General features: G+C 50.1%; 1 protein-coding gene across 4 annotated transcripts in view; it reads left to right on the forward strand.

The window, feature by feature from the left end:
* The first annotated feature begins 105 nt into the window (after nucleotides 1-105).
* CAPZB (capping actin protein of muscle Z-line subunit beta) overlaps nucleotides 106-23,871 on the forward strand; it is a 130,406-nt gene continuing 106,640 nt past the window's right edge. The window contains exon 1 of one of the 4 annotated variants that reach the window (XM_077899379.1): nucleotides 106-261. In XM_077899379.1, the coding sequence (XP_077755505.1) occupies nucleotides 259-261 (3 nt within the window). In that variant the 5' untranslated portion in view covers nucleotides 106-258. Of the gene's footprint in view, nucleotides 262-1,230; nucleotides 1,390-23,871 lie in introns of those variants that run through there. The other 3 variants (XM_077899380.1, XM_077899377.1, XM_077899378.1) reach the window with 3 other exon arrangements.

A 23,871-nucleotide genomic window follows, 5' to 3' on the forward strand; every position in this document is an offset into this window, starting at 1 on the left:
CGCTCCTCCCCCCGCGCCGCGCTCCATACTTGGCGATCGCCGCGGCCCCGCGCGCTCATTGGCCGAGAGCCGGCCGCGTGGGGGCGGGCCCGGCCGGCCGGGGCGGGGAAGGAAGGCGGCGGCGGCCGGCGCGGGGGGAGGGGGCGCTGACCCGGATGTTCACTCCTGGGCACCCGGGGAAGTGGAAGCGCCGGGCCCTGCCGCGGGGGGGAGAGCACAGACGCCGGGACCCGGAGCGCCGCCGCCGCCGCCGCCGCCATGGTAAAGGCCCGACGTCAGCCTCCCCCGGGCCCGGGCCCCGCCGGCGCCCGCGCCTCCCCGGCCCCCGCCGCCCCGCCCCGCCCGGGCAGGGTGGGTCCCCGGGTGGGGGAGGGGCGGGGCCCCGGCCCAGGTGGCCCGACCCAGGTGGCCCCGGCGCTGCGCGCTCGGCCGGCGACCTGCGCCCCTCGCCCGGCCCCCGGCCTCTGCCCCCCGCCCCCCGCCCGCCGCCCCCCGCCGCTGGGTCAGCGGGTCTCCCCGGAGCCTGCGGTGACCCGGGAGCGGCCCCCTCCTCCCGCCCACGGCCCGGGCTGGGCCCCCTTGGCCCGTCCCCACGGCCTTCCCCGGCCGCCGTCCCCCCCGCCCCCCCAGGGCCGGGCTAGGCCTCTGGACCCGGGTCAACCCCCCTCCGGGGGCCGCAGCCTCGCTCCTCCGTGGCTTCAGCCCGAATCTTCTCTTCCTGCTCGCCCTTCGTGGGGACCCCCTCCCCTCCCCACCCCTCCCCCCCGCCGTCCCCTTCCCCGCACTTCTCCCCGCTCTTAGCGGAGCCTGCGTCAGCCGGTCCGTCCCGGGCTGCTCCCTCCCTCCAGGGCCCTGCTCCCTGCTCCCTGCCCTGCCCCCGACCCCGGCGGCCCCTCCCCTCCCCCGGGAGCCCCTCTGCGGCCCCTGGGGAGCGAGGGAGCGAGGGAGCGAGGGGCGCTCTCCTCCGCGGGGGAGGGTGGTGGTCCCGGGCTGTGCCTCCGCGGGGGGGGGGGGCCCTGCCTCCACTGGGAGCAACGAGGGAAGGGCGGGCACCTGTGTGCCCGGAAGGCAGGAAGGCAGCGCCGCGCTCTGCTCTGCGGGCCCTTCCCGCGGCCGCTGCCTCCGGGCCGAGGGTGCGGTGCCTGCGGGGCGTCGTGCCGGGGCCTGAGCGCGAGCGGAGGGCTGAGGGTGGGGGGAGCCGGCAGGACGGGAATGAGCGCACAATCGCCCTTGTGAGGCTGCAGGCCCTTTTGGGGGGGCGCCCAGCGGGCCCCGAGGCCAACATACGGCCTGGACACGATGCACCCCAGCAGGCGCAGCCTCCCTTTCCCCCTGAACTGTCAGCTCGTGAGGGTTGGAACTGCTGATTATGGAGGTGCCTCGGATCAGGTGAGCCAGACTCCGAGACAGCGAGCCAGCTAGTTCCACTCGTGGTGTTTGTTTTGATAACGATGGCAGGTGCTCCTAGGTTGTTGGGATGGCCCGAGGTGTCGCCTAAGGCCCCCCCCAAGTGAGCCTGCCTTGCCCCTCTACTTTGCAGCCTTCTGCAGGGCAGGCTCACCGCTCGTTGGAAGGGCCAGAGGGCTTCTGCCTTACATGGTCAAGGAACCTTTGGAGATGGGCTAACAGAGCTCAGCCCATCCACCTGCTCCTCCTGCCCAGTGCTGGCAGGTGCCTGCGTGTGAACTTTGGAGAATCTCGGTTTCTTGTTTAATGAAGCGATGTGGCTGCTGAACCAGGATGACTAATAAAGAGTGGCTAGGAGTTTTCTTGCTGCCTTGCTGTATTTTGATTAAAAATGTGGCTCATGCCATTTTTGATGCTATTGGACTTCTCCAATGTGTGTGTTGCCTGGAGGTGGCCCCACCCCAGGGCTGGGTGGGGAAGTACTCTGGACAGTTTTGGGTGAGGACTGTGCAAGTGGAGTGAGGCTTTATAAATTTGCTCTCAGGACAAAAGCAGGGGAATGTGGATCCGGTGGCCAGGTGGGGGCTGCTGAAGGCAGGGTATCTGGCAGGGAGGGGCATCTTGGCTTAGCCCTGATTCTCCAAAGGTAATGGGAAATGCCCATGATGACCCAGGAGGAGCGCAGTGACACAGGATGCTTCTCACAAGTCCTGTATTTGGGTTTTATTTGGATAGTCTGAAAACTGGGGTGGGGGTGGAGGAAAGGGCTAACGTTTCTTGAGGATTACGAGGTGCCTGGCACTGTGCTGTGCAGCCCTCTTGTATGAGCCCGTTTAATCTGCACAGTCCTTTGAGGTAGTTGCTGTCCTCATTTTACAGGTGAAGAAGCTGCCGCTCAGGACGTCCAGTAACTTACTCAAGGTGTTGGCTCGGTCAGTGGAAGCATATCTGGCGGTCTCTGACCTCCATCCTCCCCATTGTCCCACGCTGCTTCTGTGGCCAAGATATAAAGGACACTGTTTAGAAAACAGAATAATGGGGTACTCAGAGATGGCAAGGGAGGAGCAGCATTTACTGACTGTTGGTTGTGTTCTGGGTCCTTTACATAAGAGACCTCGCTGACACTTCACGGTGCAGTAGTCGGATGGTGGTACAGCCATATCTGGCATAGGCCAGGACATGAGCTCTTTGAGGGCAGGGATTTTTCTCTAGTGTTTTCCATGGCTTCATCCTCTGGGGCCTAGGTACCAAAGGAAACACCTGGTACCAAAAGAAATGGCTTGGAGTGTTCTCTTTTGGGATGTGTCTGTGTCCATGAACTCAGCCATTTGGATTTTCATACTTACTCTCTCAGTAGCTTATTCTTAGTATCCCCTATGGTTGTAAGGAATTTCTAACTGCTTGTTGTCAAATTGGTCCCTTACATGGATACTCTAATAATCCAGACTAGGCAGTTGGGCTACGATACCAGTGATGGTGTGGGGTTGTAATAGGTCAGTGAATTAAGACCACTGTGGTTCTTATTTTCATAGTAGGTTTGGTGGTAGAGAAAACAGCCAGATCTCAGTGTATCCATGGAAGGGAAATAGTTTGAGAATCTAAAATGCATTGGACTTTGAAGTAAATTCCAAGATATTTGTTGGCATCAGTTAAGTGCATAGGCAAGTGAAATTTATTTGCATGCCTTCCCTTAGTAGGTAACAATCTTACCACCCCACCCTAACTCTATGGTTTCGGAGCATTTTTCCTTACACAGCTGTAGCTTCTAACTCAGGAATGATTATTCTAACTTAAGTGTTGTGATTCAGGTGCTAGATGGTGGGGGCTGTAGCAGTGCAAGGACTGACAGGGGCCCCTCATGAGTTGTCCCTCCAGCTCACAGCTGGTTTTGCCTGACAGGAGCTGATAGAAGCCTGTCACATTGTTGCAAGGTGAAACAATAGCATTGACACTCCTGTGTCTTGGCATGTGTCTTGGCTGTGCTCCTGGTGGGGATCAGAGACAGTTCAGCCCAGATCCCACATCACATACAGCCCTTTTCCTTTGAACCCAACTGGCCTCTGGTAGAATGCTTGAGAAAGGTAGCCAACAATCGATAGCTTGAGATTGAGATGATAAATCACAGTTTGAGAGCAGATATTCCTTTGATAATTCAGAAGTCCTGTATTTTATATTCCATGGAGGAGAGAAGAGGACCGATGACAGCCCGGGGAGATGGTACCTGGGCAGGTACATATAGCCTGTTGCGAGGCCTGCTTCCCAGGCCGGGAAATGATTGCCAGTAGGCAAATACGGAGGTGCCGTAGGGGGTACCTGAAGCTATAGGGTGACGTTAATTCTGTGAAATTTTTTTTTGATTTTTAAAAATTCTGTGAATATTAGTTGCTTTCCTTGTGCAAATTTATGTGCTGAAGATGCAATGATGAACAAGACAGGGGTCTCTCCCTCATAGCTTACATTGTTTGGGGAGGGGGGATGTCACTCTTACCTAAAATTTAAGGGAGAAGAGCCTTGTTTTATATGAGGGCAAGCCATTTGCATGAGACTTGGTGGGAAATTTAAGAGAATATTGGGGCGTGTGCCCTGTTTCACTCCCAGACCTTCTCTGCCATAACTGTGGACGTGAATTGTACTGCACACCAGAAGCTCCTACCCAGAAGGTGTAATCTTGTGGTGCCGTGGAAGCATGCTCTTCTAACCTGGGTAGCTGCCATGGATGGAGGATCTAGTGTGATCCAGAAACATGGCTTAGGTAATACCTCATCCCTGATTTTATTTACGTGGAACCTGAAGCTTGAGTGACCTGTGTGAGTGGCAGGGCTGGGACTCAAAGCTGGGTCCCCTTCACTCCTGTGCTGGACGCTTACTCTCTGTCTCAAGCTATAAGCAGAAGGGCCCACAGTACAGTATCTGGGCCCATTGCTTCTTGCAGCAGATCCCAGCAGTGGAGTGGGGTGTGGAAGGCTGGAGGGTGTGGTTGCAAGGCCACCCACATTAGGACCAGCTAGAGCCATGTCATTTCTAAACCTAAGCTTTTAGAGAGTTGTGTTTCAGCAGAAGGAAGTAGACATGTATGTTTATAGGGCACCAGCCGTGTGCATGCACTCCGCTGGGAGCTTTAGCTTACTGGATCCATGTGTCAGCCCCACCAGAACAGCTCAGCCTTAGGTGGGACGCGGCATAATATAAGCAGTTAGGACTTGGAGCCAGACTGCGTTGGGATAATAACAGGACCTCCTTGTAAGGCTTGTTTTGAGAATTAGATGAGATAATATGTGTCAAGTACTTCCAACAGCATCTGGCACATAATTATATAATACTCATCATTATTATTATTACTGTAGTACAGATGAGGTTCACAGGGGTATGTGGTGAGTGCCTCTGCTGCAGCTGGTTAAGCGGAGGCACTGGGTTTTCTGACTCCAGAGATACACCCCTGTCCTCCACTCCTGATGCCTGCTGGAGTTGGCTTGGCTTTGGGCTATGCCTTGAATGAAGAGCTTCTGTTACAGAGCCTATGGCACCTCACCATAAAAAAAAGGCTCCCTGTACAGGGGACACCATGTGCTGTCATAGCCTGGTGCTATACATCTCTGGTTTGGATGCCTTGTCTGTGCCTGGTGGAGCCCCTTAAGAATTGGGTCCTCACCCTCTTCCCAGGATGGAAGAAGAGGGTCAGCACTGGGGACACAGCATGTGAGCTCCGTGAGAGCAGAGCCCTGCCTCTTTGGTCCTGCTAACCACCCCACACCTTGCACCAGTCGCGTGGTGCTTGGCGGGTGCTTCTTCAACGCCGAGTGAGTGCGTGGTGAGAGTTGAGAGTGGTTGCACTTTGTTTGCTGCCTGCCTTGCAGAACATGGGCTCTGGAGCTGGGTGCGTGTGGGTTGCAGTCCTGCATCTGCCACTCAGCATGTGATCTGAAGTTGGGGTTCTAATCTCCCTTGGCCTCAGTTTCTTGATCTGTAGCACAAGGATAACATTTTCTAGGGATACTGGGAGAAAGACAGGGAAAATGGCATGTATTTAATCCAGGGCTTGGCACACGGTAGATGGTAGCTGTGATTATTATTTGTCTTATTCTGCGTACTGGAGAGTAAGGGACACAAATAGAAGCCATATAATCCCTGTCGTCTGATCCAGAAAGGGACACTGGATGCATCCAAAAAGTTTAGTGCAGCAGGAAGGACCCAGTATAGAAAAGGCTTAACGAGCAAGGGGAACATGTCTGTTTGGCCTGCATTCCACTTCCTCCAGGAAGTCCTGCAGACCACTTCAACCCACAGGCAGCCTGGGTGGGGGCTGGGTGTGAAGCCCGGGAGACCTTGCCCAGGGTGAGAGGACAGGGTGGGGTGCAGTCAAGGAGAGGCCATTGTAGGCGGTGCTTGGAACAAAAGCAGAGTTCAGGGGTACGGTCAGCCTGGAAGTTGGGAGACCAGCCAGAGTAGACCGCACGAGTGGGGGTGCCGCAGTCCCAGGAGTCCGTTGGGGAGCGCCACAGTTGCTAAGCTAAGGACTGTATTTGATCTGGGACATGGTGGAGCCAGCTGAACATTTGACGGGGGCAGGTAGAAATCTGAGGAGGCTGGCAGAGTCGTGGTATTTTAGGAAGCGTCATCTGGCCGTGGTGTGCACGAAGGCCCCGGGAGGTGAGAGACGGGAGGGAGGCCTTCGCCAGCACCAGCCTGTGGGGTGATGAGGGTCCCAGGCACTGTGAGGCCATGGGCATGGAAAGGAACACAGGGTGGAAGAAGATGGAGATAGGAAGGCAGAGTGAGATGCCGTGATTTAGCGCCGCTGGGGCCGAGGGGGAGCGCTTCTGCGCCCAGAGCTCCCTGCTTAGGCAGCCTGATAGGATGCTCTGTCATTGATCCGGCTGCCATTTCTGGTCAGTTCAAATCCTAGATAGTAGCGTCTGCAAAGCCTTGGTATCCTGTTAACAGCCGAGCAGGGATTTTAGTCTGGTTAGCCCAGTCAGCCTTCTGGATCCGTGAGTGGCACCCAGCTCTGCTCCGCTTCCGCGGCCTCAGGCTCTGGGCAAACAACCACCTAAGACAGTCAGCTGAGGGGGTTGGAGGCTCTGCATGCTGGCTGTAGTAATAACAGGAGCTAGTTTTTATTGACTCCTTTTTAATACCCAGAGCAGCCGTCTGAGGCAGGTTCTCACGTTACCCTCATTACGCAGGCGCGGGAACCTAGGCCTGCCTGGGCAGTCTGACCCGAGTCCGTGCTCTGGACCCTCGGTGCTGCTGCCCTAGGGTTCCTTCCATCCAGCTGTTGGTTCCGTGGATGCTCGCTGAGCCATTAGACAGACCTAGTAGAATAGGAGTCTTACATGGAAGAGGCAGGTGGAGACAGGGAAGTCTCCGATTCTGACAGTGTGGGGCACAAGTGCAGAGCCAAGCTTGGTGGAAGTCCACAACCGAAGTCCCTGAAGCTTAAGGGAGCCACTCTGTTTTCCCTTCTCCCTGCTTCCTCCTGTTCACATTCCAGGTCTTTCTGGCATGTCTGCAAACCTGGGGAAGGGAGCCTTTCTCTGCAACTTTCTAGTGATGAATCTCCAGTCTCCAGTCCAGCAGTCCCATTTCTTCCAAGACAGCAGCCCCAGTGGCCACCTGGATGTGCCCCATACCGGTCGGTTATTGTGAGGGTGGAGTGAGTCTGTGTATGGCAGGTGTAGATAGTGCCTGGCACTCTGTAAGCGCAGCAGGAGTGCAGGCCATGATCTGATCATTTTATTAATATGGATGCTTGCTAGGTGGTGGTTGACAGAACCTCCCAGCCAGCCCGGAAGGCAAGGGTAGTGCCCCGTTCTGCCGAGAGCCCGAGAAGTAGAGTCCCCTGCCAAAGGCTGGCAAATCTTAAGGGCTTGCAGCCTGGTGTTTTGTGGCCATGAGGATCTTACCACACTGCAGACTGCCGGTAGTGATGCTCCTGGACGTTCCCCCACCACTTGAACTGCTTGCGAAGGCTTCCTGTTCCAGCCCTGAACTCCTCGGGGCCCTTCTGAGCTAGGACCTGCAAAGAGACTGTGATGTTAGTATTATTTGGGTTTACTGTTTCAGAGGTTTCTTTAAGATTCAGGCGGAGGATTTTTCAACATTTATCTGGTAAAGTTTCTTTAATTTAAAATATTAAGGTTATGAAAAGATGCTTTTGCTCCTGGGCTGAGTGAGTAGCAAGCAACCTCCCAGTGGAATTCTGTTTTCTGGTGGTACCAGATGCCCTTGTCCTTATCTGTAGCCGAGATCGGTGGATGGAGGATTCAGGGTTGGCTTGCTCACATCTGATGTTGCGATTCAAGGCTTTTCCGTGGTGAGGCTTTGGCCCTGAAGGGGTGTGTCTGATTTCCCAGGGTTGGGCTTCCTGCATATATAGATAGTGTTGTGCTAACAGACTAAGCCAGGGAGCTTTATCCACCACCACCCCCGCCCGCCCTCAAATGAAAAATCTGATTTTAGAGACAAAGGCCACTGAAGGAGCTACTCTTGTATTTCTCTCTGTCTCATCTTTGGCTTTGTTTTTGTGTTTTAAGATTGTATTTTTAAGATATCTCTACAGCCAATATGGAGCTTGAACTTAACAACCCTAAGATCTATAGTCGCATGTTTTACTGACCAATCTTTGTTTTTAGCAGTCCTTTTCCTTCTCTGCCGAGCAGAGAAGCTTGTCTCCTCGGCAGTGTATAGCCACTGGGGCTGGATGTGGACCCCTCACTGAGGAATGCACACCCCTCCACGGCGGGGGGCCAGGTTTGGCTGCTTTATGTGCCTTGCTCATTGAGAATTTCCAGTGTGGGCTGTCCTTGCTTCCTTGTGTATCCTCCTGACAGCTCCCGTGTTGAATCGCTTTTGGACGTAGGGGGTGTGGACCTCTGGTCATCCTGAGATTTGAAGCCTCTAACTTGGTCTACAGGAGTTCCCCTGTTCAACGAGAATTGGAGGTGCCTGAGCTAGCAGTCTTCATCCTGTAGGTTATTAGGTATTCCCTCCTGGATTCCCCAGGAGTCTGGAAAGTGTCTGCCTTCTGTCGCTGTCCCTACGCTGTCTCTACACAGCCGCTGTCGTTAATTCTCTCGACCCAACCCTATGAGGGTGGTTTCCTCATTGCGCAGATAAGGAAACTGAAGCTCAGAAAGGTTTAGGGGCTTGCCGAAAGGCCCCCACCTAGTTAGTGGCAGAGTTGATGTTCCACTGCAGGCCCATCCCACTCCAGAGTGCGTGCTCAGTGAATTCTGCTAGCCCGTGTGGACTCACAGGATGCTTATTTTATAGATGAGGAAGCAGAGAGGTCGAGAGGTTCACCTGCAGGTCTGGCCATGATGGCTGAAGTCTGGGTTTAGACCTTAGAAGGTTTTGTTGGTTCAGGCTGTTAAAATGAAAGCGGATGGATCTTTCTGAGCTGTGGTCTGTTTTTGGGAAGCTACCTGCTAAGCCTTCGAGTGGTAGATGCGTCTTAGCCTGCCATGTAGAGTCACGTCTCGGCATTTGAGGTAGGACAGTAGTTCTTACTGTGCGTATCCTAGTGATTGTGACAGGCCCCCAGTGACAACTGTTGGTTGAACAGAACCTGGCAGGATTCCCTTGGCTTTTTCCGGTGAAGCCCTAGCCCAGCCGTGGGTGCCACATGCAGTGGCAGGTTGCAGGGCCTCTGAGGGGAACGAGCATCATGGCCCATTCCAAAAGTTATTTGACCTTGAGCAGCTTCAGTTGGTGACCCTCACAAGGCCTCAAGCTGTTTGTTATCCTTAGGAAGGAACATGAACAATAAGTGCCCCCTCAGAGTATGAGTGCCATCACAGCGTCATGCTGTCCTGGTGTGCCGGCTGTTGCTCTGTAGTGTTTGTTGAATGAATAAATGAATGTCTGCTAGGCCCTTAGTAAATGTGAGTGCTCCTCCTGCTTTCTGGTGTGAGACTTCCTGGCGGGGCGGAGTCAGGTTGGGTCCTACTTGTCAGTGTCACTTTAGGTAGAGGTGACAAGAACCCAGCAAGGCCTGCCTCTCAGATGGGTTCAGTGTGCCCTTTAGTTGTTTAGGCCACCCTGCCGGTGGAGGTTGTCTGGAGGCACTGGCAGTGGCGGGCTCAGGGCTTGGTGGGACAGTGATCCTCATGGCTCTGACCTTCCCCGGTGGCACTCCGCACACCTGGCGTGGAGTTCCCTGGTGATCCCAGGCAGTCTGGATTCCGGAGTGCAGGGGTGGGGAAGGGCGGGGTCTGGAGTCTGAGTTCAGACCCAAGCCTGCAGACTTGGGCGGCTTCCTTTACTCCCTGCCTCAGTTTCCTTGTCTGTGACCTGGTAAAAAGGGTTAAACGAGTTGACATGTGAAGCCTGACGTGGTGACTTTGTTATTATTCTTAAATTAGTGGTGGTGTTGTGATGTGGACTCCTCACCTGCTCTTAGAGCCGGAAGAGATGTCACAGTGGTAACTCTTGCTTTGTGCTGGGAGGAGTTTAGACTTTGTGTTGCTGCTTATCTGGCAGGGAAGTGTTCCTTTGCCCATTGCTCACTGGAGACTTGTCAGCTACGGGCCTTGCCCTGATGCACCTGACTGTCCATGAACAAGGTGTTGGAAATGGTGCTTGTGTTCCACGTTATAATAAAAGTCACTCTTCTGGAAAATGGCTGAGTTTTTTTCTTTCTCACAGCATAGCATGAGTGGCCCAACCGTAGAGTGTCGGTCATATTTGGTATCCAGGGCCTTTGAGGAGAGTGAGGCATGTGCTAGTCAATGATGATTGTCAATCCTACCCCCCCCCCACACACACACCCCCGTTCCTACACACTGTGGTTATTTTCTGAGCCATTTTCTTCTCTTTGGGAGATGGTAGGTGTTCCTAGGTGCTCCCAGCTTCTACTGACCACGGCTGCATTTGTGAACTGCCACAGACCTGCAGACTCCACTGCTTCGGGCTGAATGCCCTAAGGGCATGGGTTGATTTTTAAGGCTTGTAGAGTGGAGTTTAGGGAGAAGGGAGGCAAGATAAAATGGGCAGAGGAAGCCCTTGTTGGAAGCAGCCTGGTAAGATAGAGTGGAAGGGGACTCCTGGCTCTAATTTCTACTGTGGCTGCCTGTGAACTGCATGAGCTTCAACTATTACTTCGCCTCTCTGACCTCAACTTCCTGATCTGTAAAATGCACGTAACACTTGCCTCTTCACAGGGTAGCTAGAGGATTAATTAAGAACAGTGTACACGAAGTGCTGTAGCTCAGGCCTCCTGTGTGAGCATTTAATACAGGTTCACTATCATCTATAGGAACTTCATCATTCATCATGTAAATTAACACCATTCCACAGGGAAGAGAATTGAGCTGAACCTAAAAATCCCTGTATTGGTGGGGCACCTGAGTAGCTCCATGGTTGAGCGTCTGACTTTGGCTCAGGGCGTGATCCTGGAGTCCCAGGATCCAGTCCCACATCAGGCTCCCTACGGGAAGCCTGATTCTCCCTCTGTCTATGTCTCTGCCTCTCTCTCTCTGCTTCTCATGAATAAATAAATAAAATCTTAAAAAAAAAAAAAAATCCCTGTATTGAGGAATACCATACATCTAAAAAGCAGATCCAGTGATCACACTAACGGGAAGCCCTGACTTTTTGGCTGCCAGGGGCCTTGCTCTTGAGCTGGACTGCCCTCCGCACATCGGCTTAGAGGATTTATCACGCCAGGAGACTTGGATCAGGGTAACCCGGGTGCTGAATCCTGTGGATGCCATCTCACGTAATCTATACCATAGCCCCGTGTTGGTCATGGCTCCCCAAAACGTTATGCATATATGGAAACTCGGTCTTCTCTCTTCTGATTCCAGATTCCGGCTTTCAGTACTCAGTGAAGGCTGGTCCAAGGATGTTGTTTTTATGAACAGAGGAAGTCTTTAAAATGTGGAGGTTCTAACCAATGTTCTTGAGTGCTTTTATACATTTTGAAGCTCCAAACAGACTGCATTAGATGGCTGCCCCCAGTTCTGCTTTGATGACTTGGAGCTCATCTTAAGATGCTACAGGACTGCGGGGCACCTGAGTGGCTCAGTTGGTTAAGCATCTTCCTTCATCCTAGTTCATGATCCTGGGGTATTGGGATCGAGCCCCACATTAGGCTCCCTGTTCACTGGGGAGCCTACTTCTCCCTCTCCGGCCCCTCCCCCTACTCCCGCTACCCCCTCCCCCCCCAAATAAATCATAATTTTTTTATTTTTTATTTTTAAGATACTACAGGAATGAGCTTGCAGTGGTTGTGGTTCTTCTTTTAAAGGGGAGCCCTGTTTTCCACATAGTAAATTCTAACCTATAGTCAGGGTTTGGAATCACTTTTGACACCCTGATGCTGTCATCTTTATTTCTGAGGCCTCTGTCTCCTCTGTGCACACTCAGGTGGACTCTGAAATAATGCAGTATGGGGTATAAAGTTGTTAGTGACTAAGGTGGCATTTGAATTTGGGCCCAATGTACTCCATCTCCTGGCTGTGTTACACCTGCTGCTAGGGCCAGACCAAGCAGAGAGGCTATAGTTGTCTGCCTACCTACAGAACCAGTGGAATTAGTCCAACCCCAAGAGGTAAAACCAATCAGATACTGAAAGAGGCTTCTGACCTCAGCTGGGAGCGCTGGGCTGTGAATGTCCCCACCTGTCTGCAAGATGGACAGAGTCTTTGACCTCTGTTTGTGGTAGCCTCTCTTTTCGTCTTACTTGGCACTAGGTGATATGCCTGGAAAATGGTTCCAGTCTTCACATTTTCTTAACTTTTATTTCTTCATTCTGCCTTTATATTTTATTTTAAAGATTTTATTTATTCATGAGAGAGAGAGAGAGAGAGAGACATAGGCAAAGGGAGAAGCAGGCTCCTCACAGGGAGCCTGATGTGGGACTTGATCCCTGGACCCAGGGTCACACCCTGAGCTGAAGCCAGATGCTCTGCCACAGAGCCACCCAGGCATCCCTTCATTCTTCCTTTAAATCACTTCCTCCAGAAGTGAGTATCCACCTGTTACCTAGAATTCCCTTGTTCTTTTGCCTGCCATAAAACTGGTACCACAAGGCTATAAGGCTTTCTCCCCTCTTGGCCACAGACTGGTTTCTGAGCTTGTTGAATTCCAGATGGAGAGCACCCAGGAGCATCCTGGGAATTTCCCCCAGGATCCTGCTTTTATTTTGATTCCACAGTATCTGTTTGGTACATATTGATTGTTGGGGAGGCATTTCTTGAAATAACAAGTGAGAACTGGTTGCCATGGTCCCCAAGGAAGGGCCCTCCCATCATGTGACTAATTGGCAGAACATGGACACTTAAATAGAGCGTTGGACCTCTGTATGATGAGCTCAGAGTGCCTTGTGAGCCATTGAATTAACTGATAAAATCCCAGGCGTTGAATTCCTTAACATTGCTGGAATCTCTCAGGAAAGAAAAGAAAGGATTTCTAAGCCTCAGGTGATGGGCTATGTGTTGTAACAAGTACCAGCAGATTCCGAGTTAGCTGAAGCATTCAGCGGGCCCTCAGAGTTAATAAGGAAGGCACTAGCATCTGTTGCTACCTACTTTACTTAGCACTTAACATGCATTATCCTCTTTAGTTCCCAGATTTCTCCTAAGCATGGGATCCTGTGAATTTAGGATCTTATATGAATCATAATTATGGAAACTTAGAGACTTTATGTAAATTGCTAATAAATGACAGAGTTGGTACTTAAACCTAGCTGCTCTGATCTTACAGCCTTTGGACGTAACCTCTGCCATCATGGAATTCTGCTGCTCACGCAGGGCTTGAGGCCTGTCCAAATCCTACAGTAAATCGCTAGTGCAGTTGGGACAAGGGTCCTGTGTCTGACACGCTTAGAAGCTGGACCCTGCCAGTAGGCTCTTATCTTTTCTGCTGCATAAACTTTAGCACACTTGAAAACTCATCTTTGAACATGCTTCCCCAGTGCTGCGTCCCAAGACCACACTTTCCAAAATGACATTGCGAGAGTGAGCTTCATGGCAGTGGGGTGGACCTGCCCAGAAAGCCAGTGCCCTTAAAGAAGAAATCTAGGGACAGGGCTGGATTCAAACTCAGGTGCCTTTGATTTAAGCCCCTGCTTTGTTGCCATGTCTGTAAGAGGCAGGGATTACAGTAGCAAGGCTCTGGGGAAAGTGGATGTCCAACAGTCGGTTGACAAATGGTGGTACAGCAGCATAACAGTAGGTAATACAGCCCTTAAAATGTGATGGTGTCGAGGGCACCTGGGTGGTGCAGTCAGTTGGGTGCTTGACTCTTGATATCAGGTCAAGCCTTGATCTCAAGGTCATGAGTAGCTCCATGTTGGGCCTACTTTAAAAAGTGTATTTAATAGTGTTGAATAAAGCAAAGCACTGAATGGGTCAATTCTGAATTCTGTCCTCATAGCTCTCTAGAATGTTCATGTTAGAATTGCCTCCCTCCTTGGGTTTGCGAGGATTCAGTAAACGACCAGCTTGCAAGCCCTTTACTGTATCTACAGTAGATATTGATTATTTACCTGCACACACACACACACACATATGTATGTATATATGTTTTCCCCTCTTTAGAGTCACTTCCTTACGATAAATCCTTAGCAGTGAGTTGTGGGGCTAAGGAGGGCCAGCGTTTTTTCCCCATGCATTCTCTTAATTTTTCCCTAAGCTGCCTCAATTTTTTTTTTTTTTTTTTTTTTTACCAGAAGTTCTTTAGGAGGGAAACTTTGTCGTTACCGTAAATGGGAAACCAGTATCCGATGCCCCAAGTATACATGGAGGTAGACTCCTGTAATGACTAGTAGAGGGATGCTTATCAGGGGACCACCTAAAATCGGTGGCCACCAGATCCTGGCTGCCTTCTACCTCTGGGCCTCAACGTGCAGCGTCCCCTTCTGGCCTTCTCCTGCCTTCCGCTGTCCATCCTGCTGACCCTCCAGGCCTGGCTCTGGTGCCTTGTGTCCACCAAGCCTTCTCTGACTATCACAGCCCTGTCCATCCCGTCTGTGCCTCCACCCATCCATGCAGGTGTTCGGCAATGCCCTCTGCTTGGAGGTGGGCATGATTGGGTACCCTCCATATCTACACAGAGACCATTCAGGGTGGGGGGCCACAGTCAGAAGAACCTGTTGAGTGGAAGATAATTGCTGTGTAAGGGGGTATGTGCAGGTGCAGTGAAAGAGGGTGTTGGGCAGAGGGCAGCACAGCAGGGGTCCCAGGGGAGAGGCTCTTGTTGGAATGGAGATGAAAGGACTGATTTGCCAGGAGGACAAGTGGTGGAGACACGGGCGAGGGAGGCGGCGGGGGGGGGGGGGGGTGTGTGTGAGAGAACAGTATGTGTAGGAGAACCGTGGCATGTTCAGAGGGACTGGCAATAATTTAGTTGTTGGAGCCATAAGGGTAGGAGTGAGAGGGTTTGATGCCACCTGGCAGGGGTCACTCATGAAGGAGGCTCCGATTTCACCCTTGTCCATTTTCATGCCCTCTCCACACCCTGACCTGACCTATAACACAGCCTTGCCCCATGTGATTTACCAGTCGTCTTTCTTCCCTTGAGTAGTATTTGCTGGTGGTTTGTTACCCGTCCTCCTACCCCATCATTATTTGCCGAGTGCCTCCTCTGCTCTGTGCCAAGTCCTGGGGCACTTGGCCGAATGAAAGGAGGACCCTGCCTTAAAGAGCTCACAGCCTGGTCGGGGAGACACATGGCTATCTATTTGGGTGTGAATGCCGGTGACGGGGACCTTGGCAAGCGTCCTGACCCCCTTCCTTGCCTTATATAAGGGATCCCTTTGGAATCTGACAGTACTATTTTTTAAAGTTTGTAATGTTTTTCCTTTTATTGTAAAAAGTAATGTGTTCATTATAGAGAAGTTGGGAAATATAAAAAAGGAAGGGGAAAAGTGGCCTGTAATCTTGCCCTGCCAGCAACTCCAGTTAACCTTTTGTTTTGCTTCATTGTCTTTGTCTCTGCATGGTTTTTAAAGGTTTCTCATAGATTGCATTCGTATTTTTATGTTATTTATGTCATGCTGTTTTTCACAATAACTTTGTTATAAAAATTTCATGAACGTTTTGGATGACTTAATATTTCAACTGATTAAGATTCATTTGCTTAACTGTTCCCCTGTTGTTGGAAGGTAGGGGTTATGCAGTGGAGGTCTTTGTACAGCACTTTTTTTGGGTCCTTCTTATTTGCTTGTTGCATGCTATGACTGTTCCTGTAGGTTGTATGAAGTGTGAACTCTCCTCGCCTTTGTGGTTGTGTCTTAAGGTATGAACTCTCTCGCTGCCCATGTGATTGTGACTTGAGGTATACACTTTCTCCTTGTCCATGTGATTGTGACTTGAGGTATGAACTTTCTCCTTGTCCATGTGATTGTGACTTGAGGTATGAACTCTCTCTCCACCCATGTGATTGTGCCTTGAGGTATGAACTCTTTCCTGGCCTGTGTGATTGCATCTTGAGATATCAGTTCTCTCCCTTCATGTGTGATTGTGCATGGTACCGCTTAAATGTAGAATCTAGACAAATAAAAGTGAAACTTAGTTGAACAGTGGTTGCCAGGGGCTGGGGCATGGAGGAAATAGAGTTTGGTAACAGGGCACAAACTTTCAGCTACAAGATGAATGAAACATAAAAAAACCTTGTTGTATGTGTTTCTATTTAAGGACACCTTTTGATACAGTTAGTTCATTAGTGCTTCATTCTGGACGAGCAGCACCTTAACTCATGTCTGGATGAAGCTCCTCTAGCACACGCATGCTCTCCTTGGCACACACAGCCTTCCTGTGCTTAGGAACGCTGGACAGCTCTGTGCTTGGGGACCATTTTAGACCGTGAAATCAACAGAGCGCACAGAAATGTGGGAAAGGTGACACTAAAGAGACTGTGAGAGGGACTCTTGATAGCGCAAGAGCCGAAACAGGAGCATTGCCTTGTTCCACCTCAGTTCATGCGGGTTGGGCAACTCCATTTTTGCCATTCTGTGCATGTCTGGGAGTGACTGTGGAAGGGCCACGAGTATTGCTTTGAGGGCTACAAATAAATTTGAGTGAGTAGGTGAATTTGCACACATGGAATCCATAGACAGCAAGAACCAACTGTGCACACAAAGTGCTGGATAAGCCTAGTGTGTGGCCACGTATCCACCTGGTGACACAGGTGGTTACAGTGATGATGTTTTAAAAAAACAAGAATTCAGGGTTGCCTGGGTGTTGCAGTCTTGATTTTGGCTCAGGTCATGATCTCAGGGTTGTGAGATCGAGCCCTGCGTTGGGCTCCATGTTCAGTGTGGTATCTACTTGGATTCTCTCTCCCTCTGTGCCTCCCCACCGCACTCATGCTCACCCCCTCTCTCTCTAAAATAAATCTTTAAGAAAAATAAAAACTAGGGGCACCTAGGTGGCTCAGTGGTTGAGCATCTGCCTTTGGCTCAGGGTGTGATCCCGAGATCCTAGGATTGAGTCCCGCATCGGGCCTCCCGCAGGCAGCCTGCTTATGCCTATGTCCTGCCTCTCTCTATGTGTCTCTCATGAATAAATAAATAAAAAATCTTAAAAAGAAAAAAAGAAAAAAGAAGATTGTAATAGAATTCTTCCACAAATTTTGATTTTTGTTGTTGTTGGGAGGGGAATTGTGGGGGAAACCATAATCCCTGCAAGTGTTGGAGACATAGATTTCTCATAATGAGTGAATCTTTCTCCAAGTCTGAGAAGACTCGAGTGCTTGGTTGGGTACTGCTTCCTCTTGGACACAGTCTGACTCTACTGTGATCATAAGACCCTTTGTGTCTCTGGTGATTTTAGATGAGCCTTTCATTCCTAGGACCTTCAGGGGGTGGGTGGGCACAGCTCTTGAGAGCCTGCCACCCTGTAGTGTCTTCCAGCTGCAGATCCAGCATCTGACACTGGTGTGGAAACAGAGAAGGGGAAGCATAACCAGGTATTTCGGGAACCCAAATTGTACTTTAAACCAAAACAGCCATGGTAATTTGGGAGGCTCTGGGGGGGCTTCTGGCCTTCTCCCTGCAGCAAAAAAGAGAGGAGGGTTGGATGGTGACATCTGCTTCACTGAGGGAAGAGACCCACATTAAACATTTCACAACTGGCTCAAGTATCCGGAGTGGAGTAAGGCTGTCTGGACAGCAGTTTTGGGGTGGGAAAACGGTTGGCTTAGGCTGGATGAACTTAGGAACAGGGATGCATGCCCTCAGCTGCGGGCACTCACTTCCTGGTAAGAGCTGGCTTACCAAGAGGCGCTCCACACCTCTGTTCCTCTCTCTCGCTTTCACCCTTTCCTCTGGTTTCTCCCTTTAGCCGGCTGCCAGGGTGAGCCCAGGGTAGAGTTGCCCTACCCAGCTGTCTGCCAGCATATGGTGCTGTATTTTTATGTTACCTTGATCATGACTTATATAATGTTTTTCTTTAAATTGCCTTGAGCCTAACACCTCAGTCTACTTTTGCCTCTTTCTAAGCAGAAACATCCGTAAGGTCATGTTTGAGGTGCTAGTTACATTTTTTCTGTGCATATTAAAAACAGGTAAGCACTGGATCCCACTTGTCTATACCCTTCTAAAACCCTCTCAGACCCCAGGGATCTGCACACCATATGGGAAATGATGCAGAGGTGGAGGGCACAGCTCTGGGGCTGTGGAGCCCCGAGTACAGGCCCCGTCTTGACCCTGCGGGGCTGTGTGATCTCTGGCAGGGGGGTTTCTTCCTCCTTTCTTCATACTGGACTGATGAGAGCACTGGGGGCCCTCCAGGCTCAAGGATCCCAGGCTCTACCTCTGTGGTCTCCCAGCCCTTAGCAGCTCGGGACTCTGACCTGGACCTGTAATGCATTTACTCAGAGAAATAGAGATTTAAAAATATTGCAGCTCAGGAACATTTTGTCTTCCCACGTGCTTCTTATTTTTATTTGGGTTTCAGCCCTTGTGGCTTATTAGCCAAAGAAGCTGCTTGGTCTAGTGCAAAGAATAAGGACTTGGGGCCTGGCAGCATCATGAATCTTTCCACCCAGGCCTCCTTCTCAAATGTGGGAGTGGATGGCCCTCGTGGCAGGCCTGTCACACTGTGGAGGAGGCTGGGAGGGCAGAGCACCATGTTGTGTGACGGTGCAGCGGTAGTGTCACGTCAGGTCCGGGAACAGAGTAGTTGTTGGACACAGATGTAAAGCCCGGCTCCTGGAGCCAGGCCCCCTGAATTTCTGTCCTTGCCCCTCCATTTTCAGCTGCACACATAGCTTTGGGTGTCATTTAACCCTGGGGCTGATCCCCCGTCAGAGTGTCTGTTGGAGGGTACACCAAATAAAACAGGTAATGCGCCTGCCGTCGTACCTGGCATGCAGTAAGGGCTCTAGGCATGCTGTTGGTGGCTCTGGTGTTATTATCATTAATAACGTGTGGCACGTGTCAGATGAGTAGTAAGTAGCACCTGGGTACATAGTAAGTGCTCAGTAAATGGTCACTGCTGATTTGCTAGTAACACAGTAGCTGGAGGGGTGGGAGGGGCAGTGCCGGACTCTGGGCTGAGAAGATATGATGATTTTCTGCATTGGACTCTGGTTGGCCCTAGAGACTTGCCAGTCCACTACCCTTTTAAGGTTTTGTGCCTACAGCTCACCGACAGGAACTGGACATCCATCAGATCACCCCACCCCAGCTGAGCCAGGACCCAGAGCTCTCCTCTGAGTCCGACCTTGAAAGAGTAACTCAGCTTTGGAGTGGGCGATATAACCTCAAGATTAAAATAAAAATTGTTGGGACGTCTGGGTGCTCAGTGGTTGGGTGTCTGTCTTTGGCTCAGGGTGTGATCCCTGGGTCCTGGGATTGGGTCCTGGATCAGGCTCCCTGCATGGAGCCTGTTTCTTCCTATGCCTGTGTCTCTGCCTCTGTCTCTGTCTCTCATGAATAAATCTTTATAAAAAAATAAATAAAATAAAAATTGTTGCATAAAGTACTGTCTCCCTTCTGTCCTTGCCCTCATGGGCATATCTCCTCCAACCTGCCTCTCCTTCCCCAAATCCATGGTCCAACGCTGGTAATATTTCCAAGTCTTGTCACTTTGGTTTTTTTCCTTTCTGTAAATTCATAGAAATGGAATCACGGTATATAGTCTTTTGTGTTTGACTTCTTTCATTTAGCTTGATTTTTTTTTGGGGGGGGCGGGGGGGAGATCCATGCACGTTGATGCATATATTGAGATTTTGTGCCTTCTTATTGCTGTGTAGGATTCTATGGTATGGGTATATCACAGTTTGTCCATTTACTAGTTCTTGAACATCTGGGGTTGCTTTCAAGTTTTTGTTATAAATAATTCTGCTGTAAATCTTCATGGGTAAGTTTATGTGGAGACATGTTTCTTAGCTCATTTTTTAAGACATTAACAAATAAATACAAGTAAATTTTTTACTGTCCACCCCCCCGTTCTGTAAATATAAAAGGGTGAGGTAGGGCAGCCCTGGTGGCTCAGCGGTTTAGTGCCGCCTTTGGCCCGGGGCGTGGTCCTGGAGACCCAGGATCGAGTCCCACGTTGGGCTCCTTGCATAGAGCCTGCTTCTCCCTCTGCCTGTGTATTTGCCTCTCTCTCTCTCTCTCTCTCTCTCTCTCTCTCTCTGTGTGTGTCTCTCATTAGTAAATAAATAAAATGTCTTAAAAAAATAAAAAAGTGAGGTATTATAAAAATGCTTCAGCACTCTGGTGTGGTTTTTTTTTTTTTTTTTTTTGAAAGGGCCTTACTGCCTGATGGAAGCCCCAGATGAATCTTTAATTTGGTCATATATCCTAACATCCCAGGAACCTAGGGTGCCAAGTGGCCTTCCTGGCTTCTGGAGGGGGTGCCAGCCTGCAGGGACTTCAGAGAACGTGATGGAGGTAGGAGTTCAGAGAGGATCACCCTCTGGGTTTTATTCCATGTTGCAGAGCTGCTTGCTCCCTGGACCATTGGAAGAGGTGAGTGGGAGGCTGTGCTGGGCTTAGATGAGGTCACATGCGTATTTTGGCATTAGAATTAAATTGTAAAAGAAATTAGCTTGTGCACTGAGCATATCCTGTTGTAGAACACGGGCGTTTAGCAGAGGCAAACTACTGGGCCTTTTATGGTCTTTCTGTGTAAGTGAGCCTTGATGAATGGACCACTGACCTATTTTGAAGCATGTTCAGTTTACTGATGTGGGTGGAGGACACTGGTACAAGTTAGGTGTTTGCTCGGAACAGATGTAATTAAACTCCTATTTACTTTTACCTGACTCTGGTCTTCATCGCCTTCTAGATCCTGACACCCTCCTTCCCCCAGTAATAAATTGTAACTTTTGAGGGAGATTAGGCTTGTTAAGAATATCCAAATTTGCATTAAAAAAAGGAAGGCTAATGGGATCTTTTCCTGATCTTCTGGTAGCGCTGTTAGCAGGCAGTAGGATTTAGGAAACCAGATGCACTGTATAGGAAATACGCTTAAGGATGTCTTCTGTCTTCTACAGCTGTGCTGTCCACTGCAACTTTCCGTGATACTGGAAGTGTTCTCTATCTGTGGTCCAGCAGCCACCAGACACATGTGGCTCTTGAGCACTTCACTGGCTAGTGTGATTGAGGAACTGAATATTTAAATTTTACTTAATTTTTCTGAACTTATTAAATAACCAGGTGTGTAGTGGCTACAGTATTGGGCTGTGCAGGTATGGGTGAAGGTTGACTCCCACTGAAAAATACTCTTAAACTATTCTAGATTATAGCTGTAGGGAATGCCATTAAGTGATTAAAGAGCAGATTGGGTGATTATGTTGTTTCATGCACAGTACTACTTACATGTCCTGTGTACTGTTTGTGTAGCACCTTTGCGGGCACCCTCTGTTGATAAGGCACCATGCTGGGTAATCAGAGGTTACCTTCCTTAGGGCTCAGTTTCCCCATCTGTACCGAGGCTGTTGGACCAGATGGGCTAGATTTTTTAAAAATTTTATCTTTGATAGCAAATAGCACTCATTTATTGAACAGCGCCATGTGCCGGGAGTGGTATTTGAGACGTTAAATAAATGCATTGTCTCATTTCAATGGAATGATTTCATCTTTGTACCAAGGAGACTAATCTGTGTTGTTATCCTAGCCTCCTAGATGAGAACGTGGAGGCTTGGTGAAGTCCTTTACCTGTAGCTGTGTCGCCAGTTGACTGTAGAGTTCAGATACCTCGTTCAGATTTGCCTCATTCTAAGCTCATTTTTAGTGAAAGCTTTATTTATGCAATGGCTATGTTAAAAATAGATCTGTTTTCTTAAACATTAAAAATTTTTTAACTCTTTAAAATTTCAATTAGATTTTTTTTTTTTTAAGAGAGACTATAGCAGTGCTGAAGTTAGGGGTCAGTGGCTATGAGGGTTTAGGAGTGGGGTAAGCAGGTGGTATAAGCAGAGGCCAGCCCATCTGGCAAGCTTGTGTCCTCCTCCACGCATTTCCGTGAAAGGCTTGCTTTGAACATGCTCCCATTGGGATGCCCATGCTCAGCGCAGGTCAGGCGAAGCTCAGCTTCAGCCAGGATCTCTGGGGAATGGCAGTGGGCTGGGGGCCGAGCTTGGTCCTCCAACATTCTCTTGCTACCCCTCACCCCTGCCCCCTGTGCCATGAAGCAATAGACAACCATGGGAAGGCTTTCTGTTTGGGAGTGAAAAGTTGACTACCCATCTGCTTCCTGGCTGGGCATCCTTGTGCAGGTCACTGTCTCTCCATGTCTGGGAGGTGTCACTCCTACGTCCACCAGCAGTCCTTCTGGAGGTTGTCCTGTGAAACACACTGTTCTGGGTGTGGAGGACGTGGCTGTGAATAGAGTTCTGCCTTCATGAAGCTTGCGTTCTGATTGATGGTGAGCTCTCCTACTCATCCTTGAAATAGGAGCACTGAACTCAGTAAACTACCGCATGGGGTTGTTTTGAAGAGTAGATACCCGACTGATACAGCTCCTGGTGCCCTTCTTCAGAGATGGCTGGCTTTCCTCAAGCATCTTGAGCTAGAGTCATTTACTGCCTGCTGTCTAAAGAGCCAGGATGGGGCACCTGGGCGGCTCAGTGGTTGAGCATCTGCCTTTGGCTCAGGGTGTGATCCTGGGGTCCTGGGATCTAGTCCCACATCGGGCTCCCCACAGGGAGCCTGCTTCTCCCTCTGCCTGTGTCTCTGCCTCTCTCTGTGTGTCTCTCATGAATAAAAAATGAATGAATGAATGGCCAGGACACTCTTCAGCTTAATCCAGGGGGCAGATGGTGTAGATGAAGCCCCTAGAATAGTGCTGGGACTGGGGTAGTCTTCCAGTACATGATGTTTCTTTTTCCCAACACCTTTTCCCTTTGTTAGACAAAGAAATCCTTCCATGTGGGAACTCTGAAGTAGGGGCTGGGAAGCTGAGCCAGGAGTGGTAGGATGTTTCAAAAAGAAATAAATCAGGGGATCCCTGGGTGGCGTAGCAGTTTGGCGCCTGCCTTTGGCCCAGGGCGCGATCCTGGAGACCCGGGATCGAGTCCCACGTCGGGCTCCCGGTGCATGGAGCCTGCTTCTCCCTCTGCCTGTGTCTCTGCCTCTCTGTCTCTCTCTGTAATGACTATCATGAATAAATAAATAAAATCTTTTTTTTAAAAAAAAGTAAATCAAAGCAAATCTCTCATTCTCTTTTTAAAAACACTTTAATTTCCTATTTTTCTCACTACAAAGGTAATACTCCATTAACTTGGAAAACAAACTGTCCCTTAATTCCACCCCTCTGATAGTGCTAGGAGTGATACATATTTGTCTAGAGATTTTCTGTGTGTGCTTAAACATTTTTTTTTTTAAATTGTTCCACCTCTACAGACCGCCATTCAGTCTGCCTTTTTCAGTGTGTCTTCTTGTCCTTCAGATCCTTTTTCTGGGCACAAGGAATCAGGGTCCTTTACTTGAACAGCCTTGGTCTTGTCCTGAGGCCAGTAAAAGGGAGCAAACGTTCTCTGTGACTCTGGCGTGAAATGGGGATCCTGGTTAGAGATGGAGGCCTGTGGAAGGCTGGGCATAAGTGGGGAGCCCAGCAGGGGCAGCCCTGTCCCCCCACCCTATACCCACTCACACACCCTTGTGCATGGGTTGCATCCTGGCTTTTTCTAACCAAGTGGAGGCTTTCGCTCTCTGGATTTATAGCTTAGAAGTGCCACTCCCCGAGTGCCATCTCCACACAGTGGTAGTTGGAGAGCCCGCCTGCGTCTTTCAGAATTGGACCTAAATTTGGTGAAATTGACCTTTATTGGCTCTTTTCTCTGTTAGCTGTTTCATGTGGAGATCCTCTTGGAAGGATCTCCACATTTTTGGATTACAGCACTGTACACATAGGCTTTCAGACCCATCAACTTGTTTTCCCACATGTGTGGAGGTGTTTCTCTACATTAAGAGGGAGTGGGGGCATAGGACAACGACAGATGCTGTGAATGTCTGAAGTTATTAAAACTTAATTATAAAACTGTTAATCTGAACCATACGAAATTGCG

Source organism: Canis aureus, chromosome 5 (genome assembly GCF_053574225.1).
Source record: "Canis aureus isolate CA01 chromosome 5, VMU_Caureus_v.1.0, whole genome shotgun sequence".
Taxonomy (NCBI): Eukaryota; Metazoa; Chordata; class Mammalia; order Carnivora; family Canidae; genus Canis; species Canis aureus.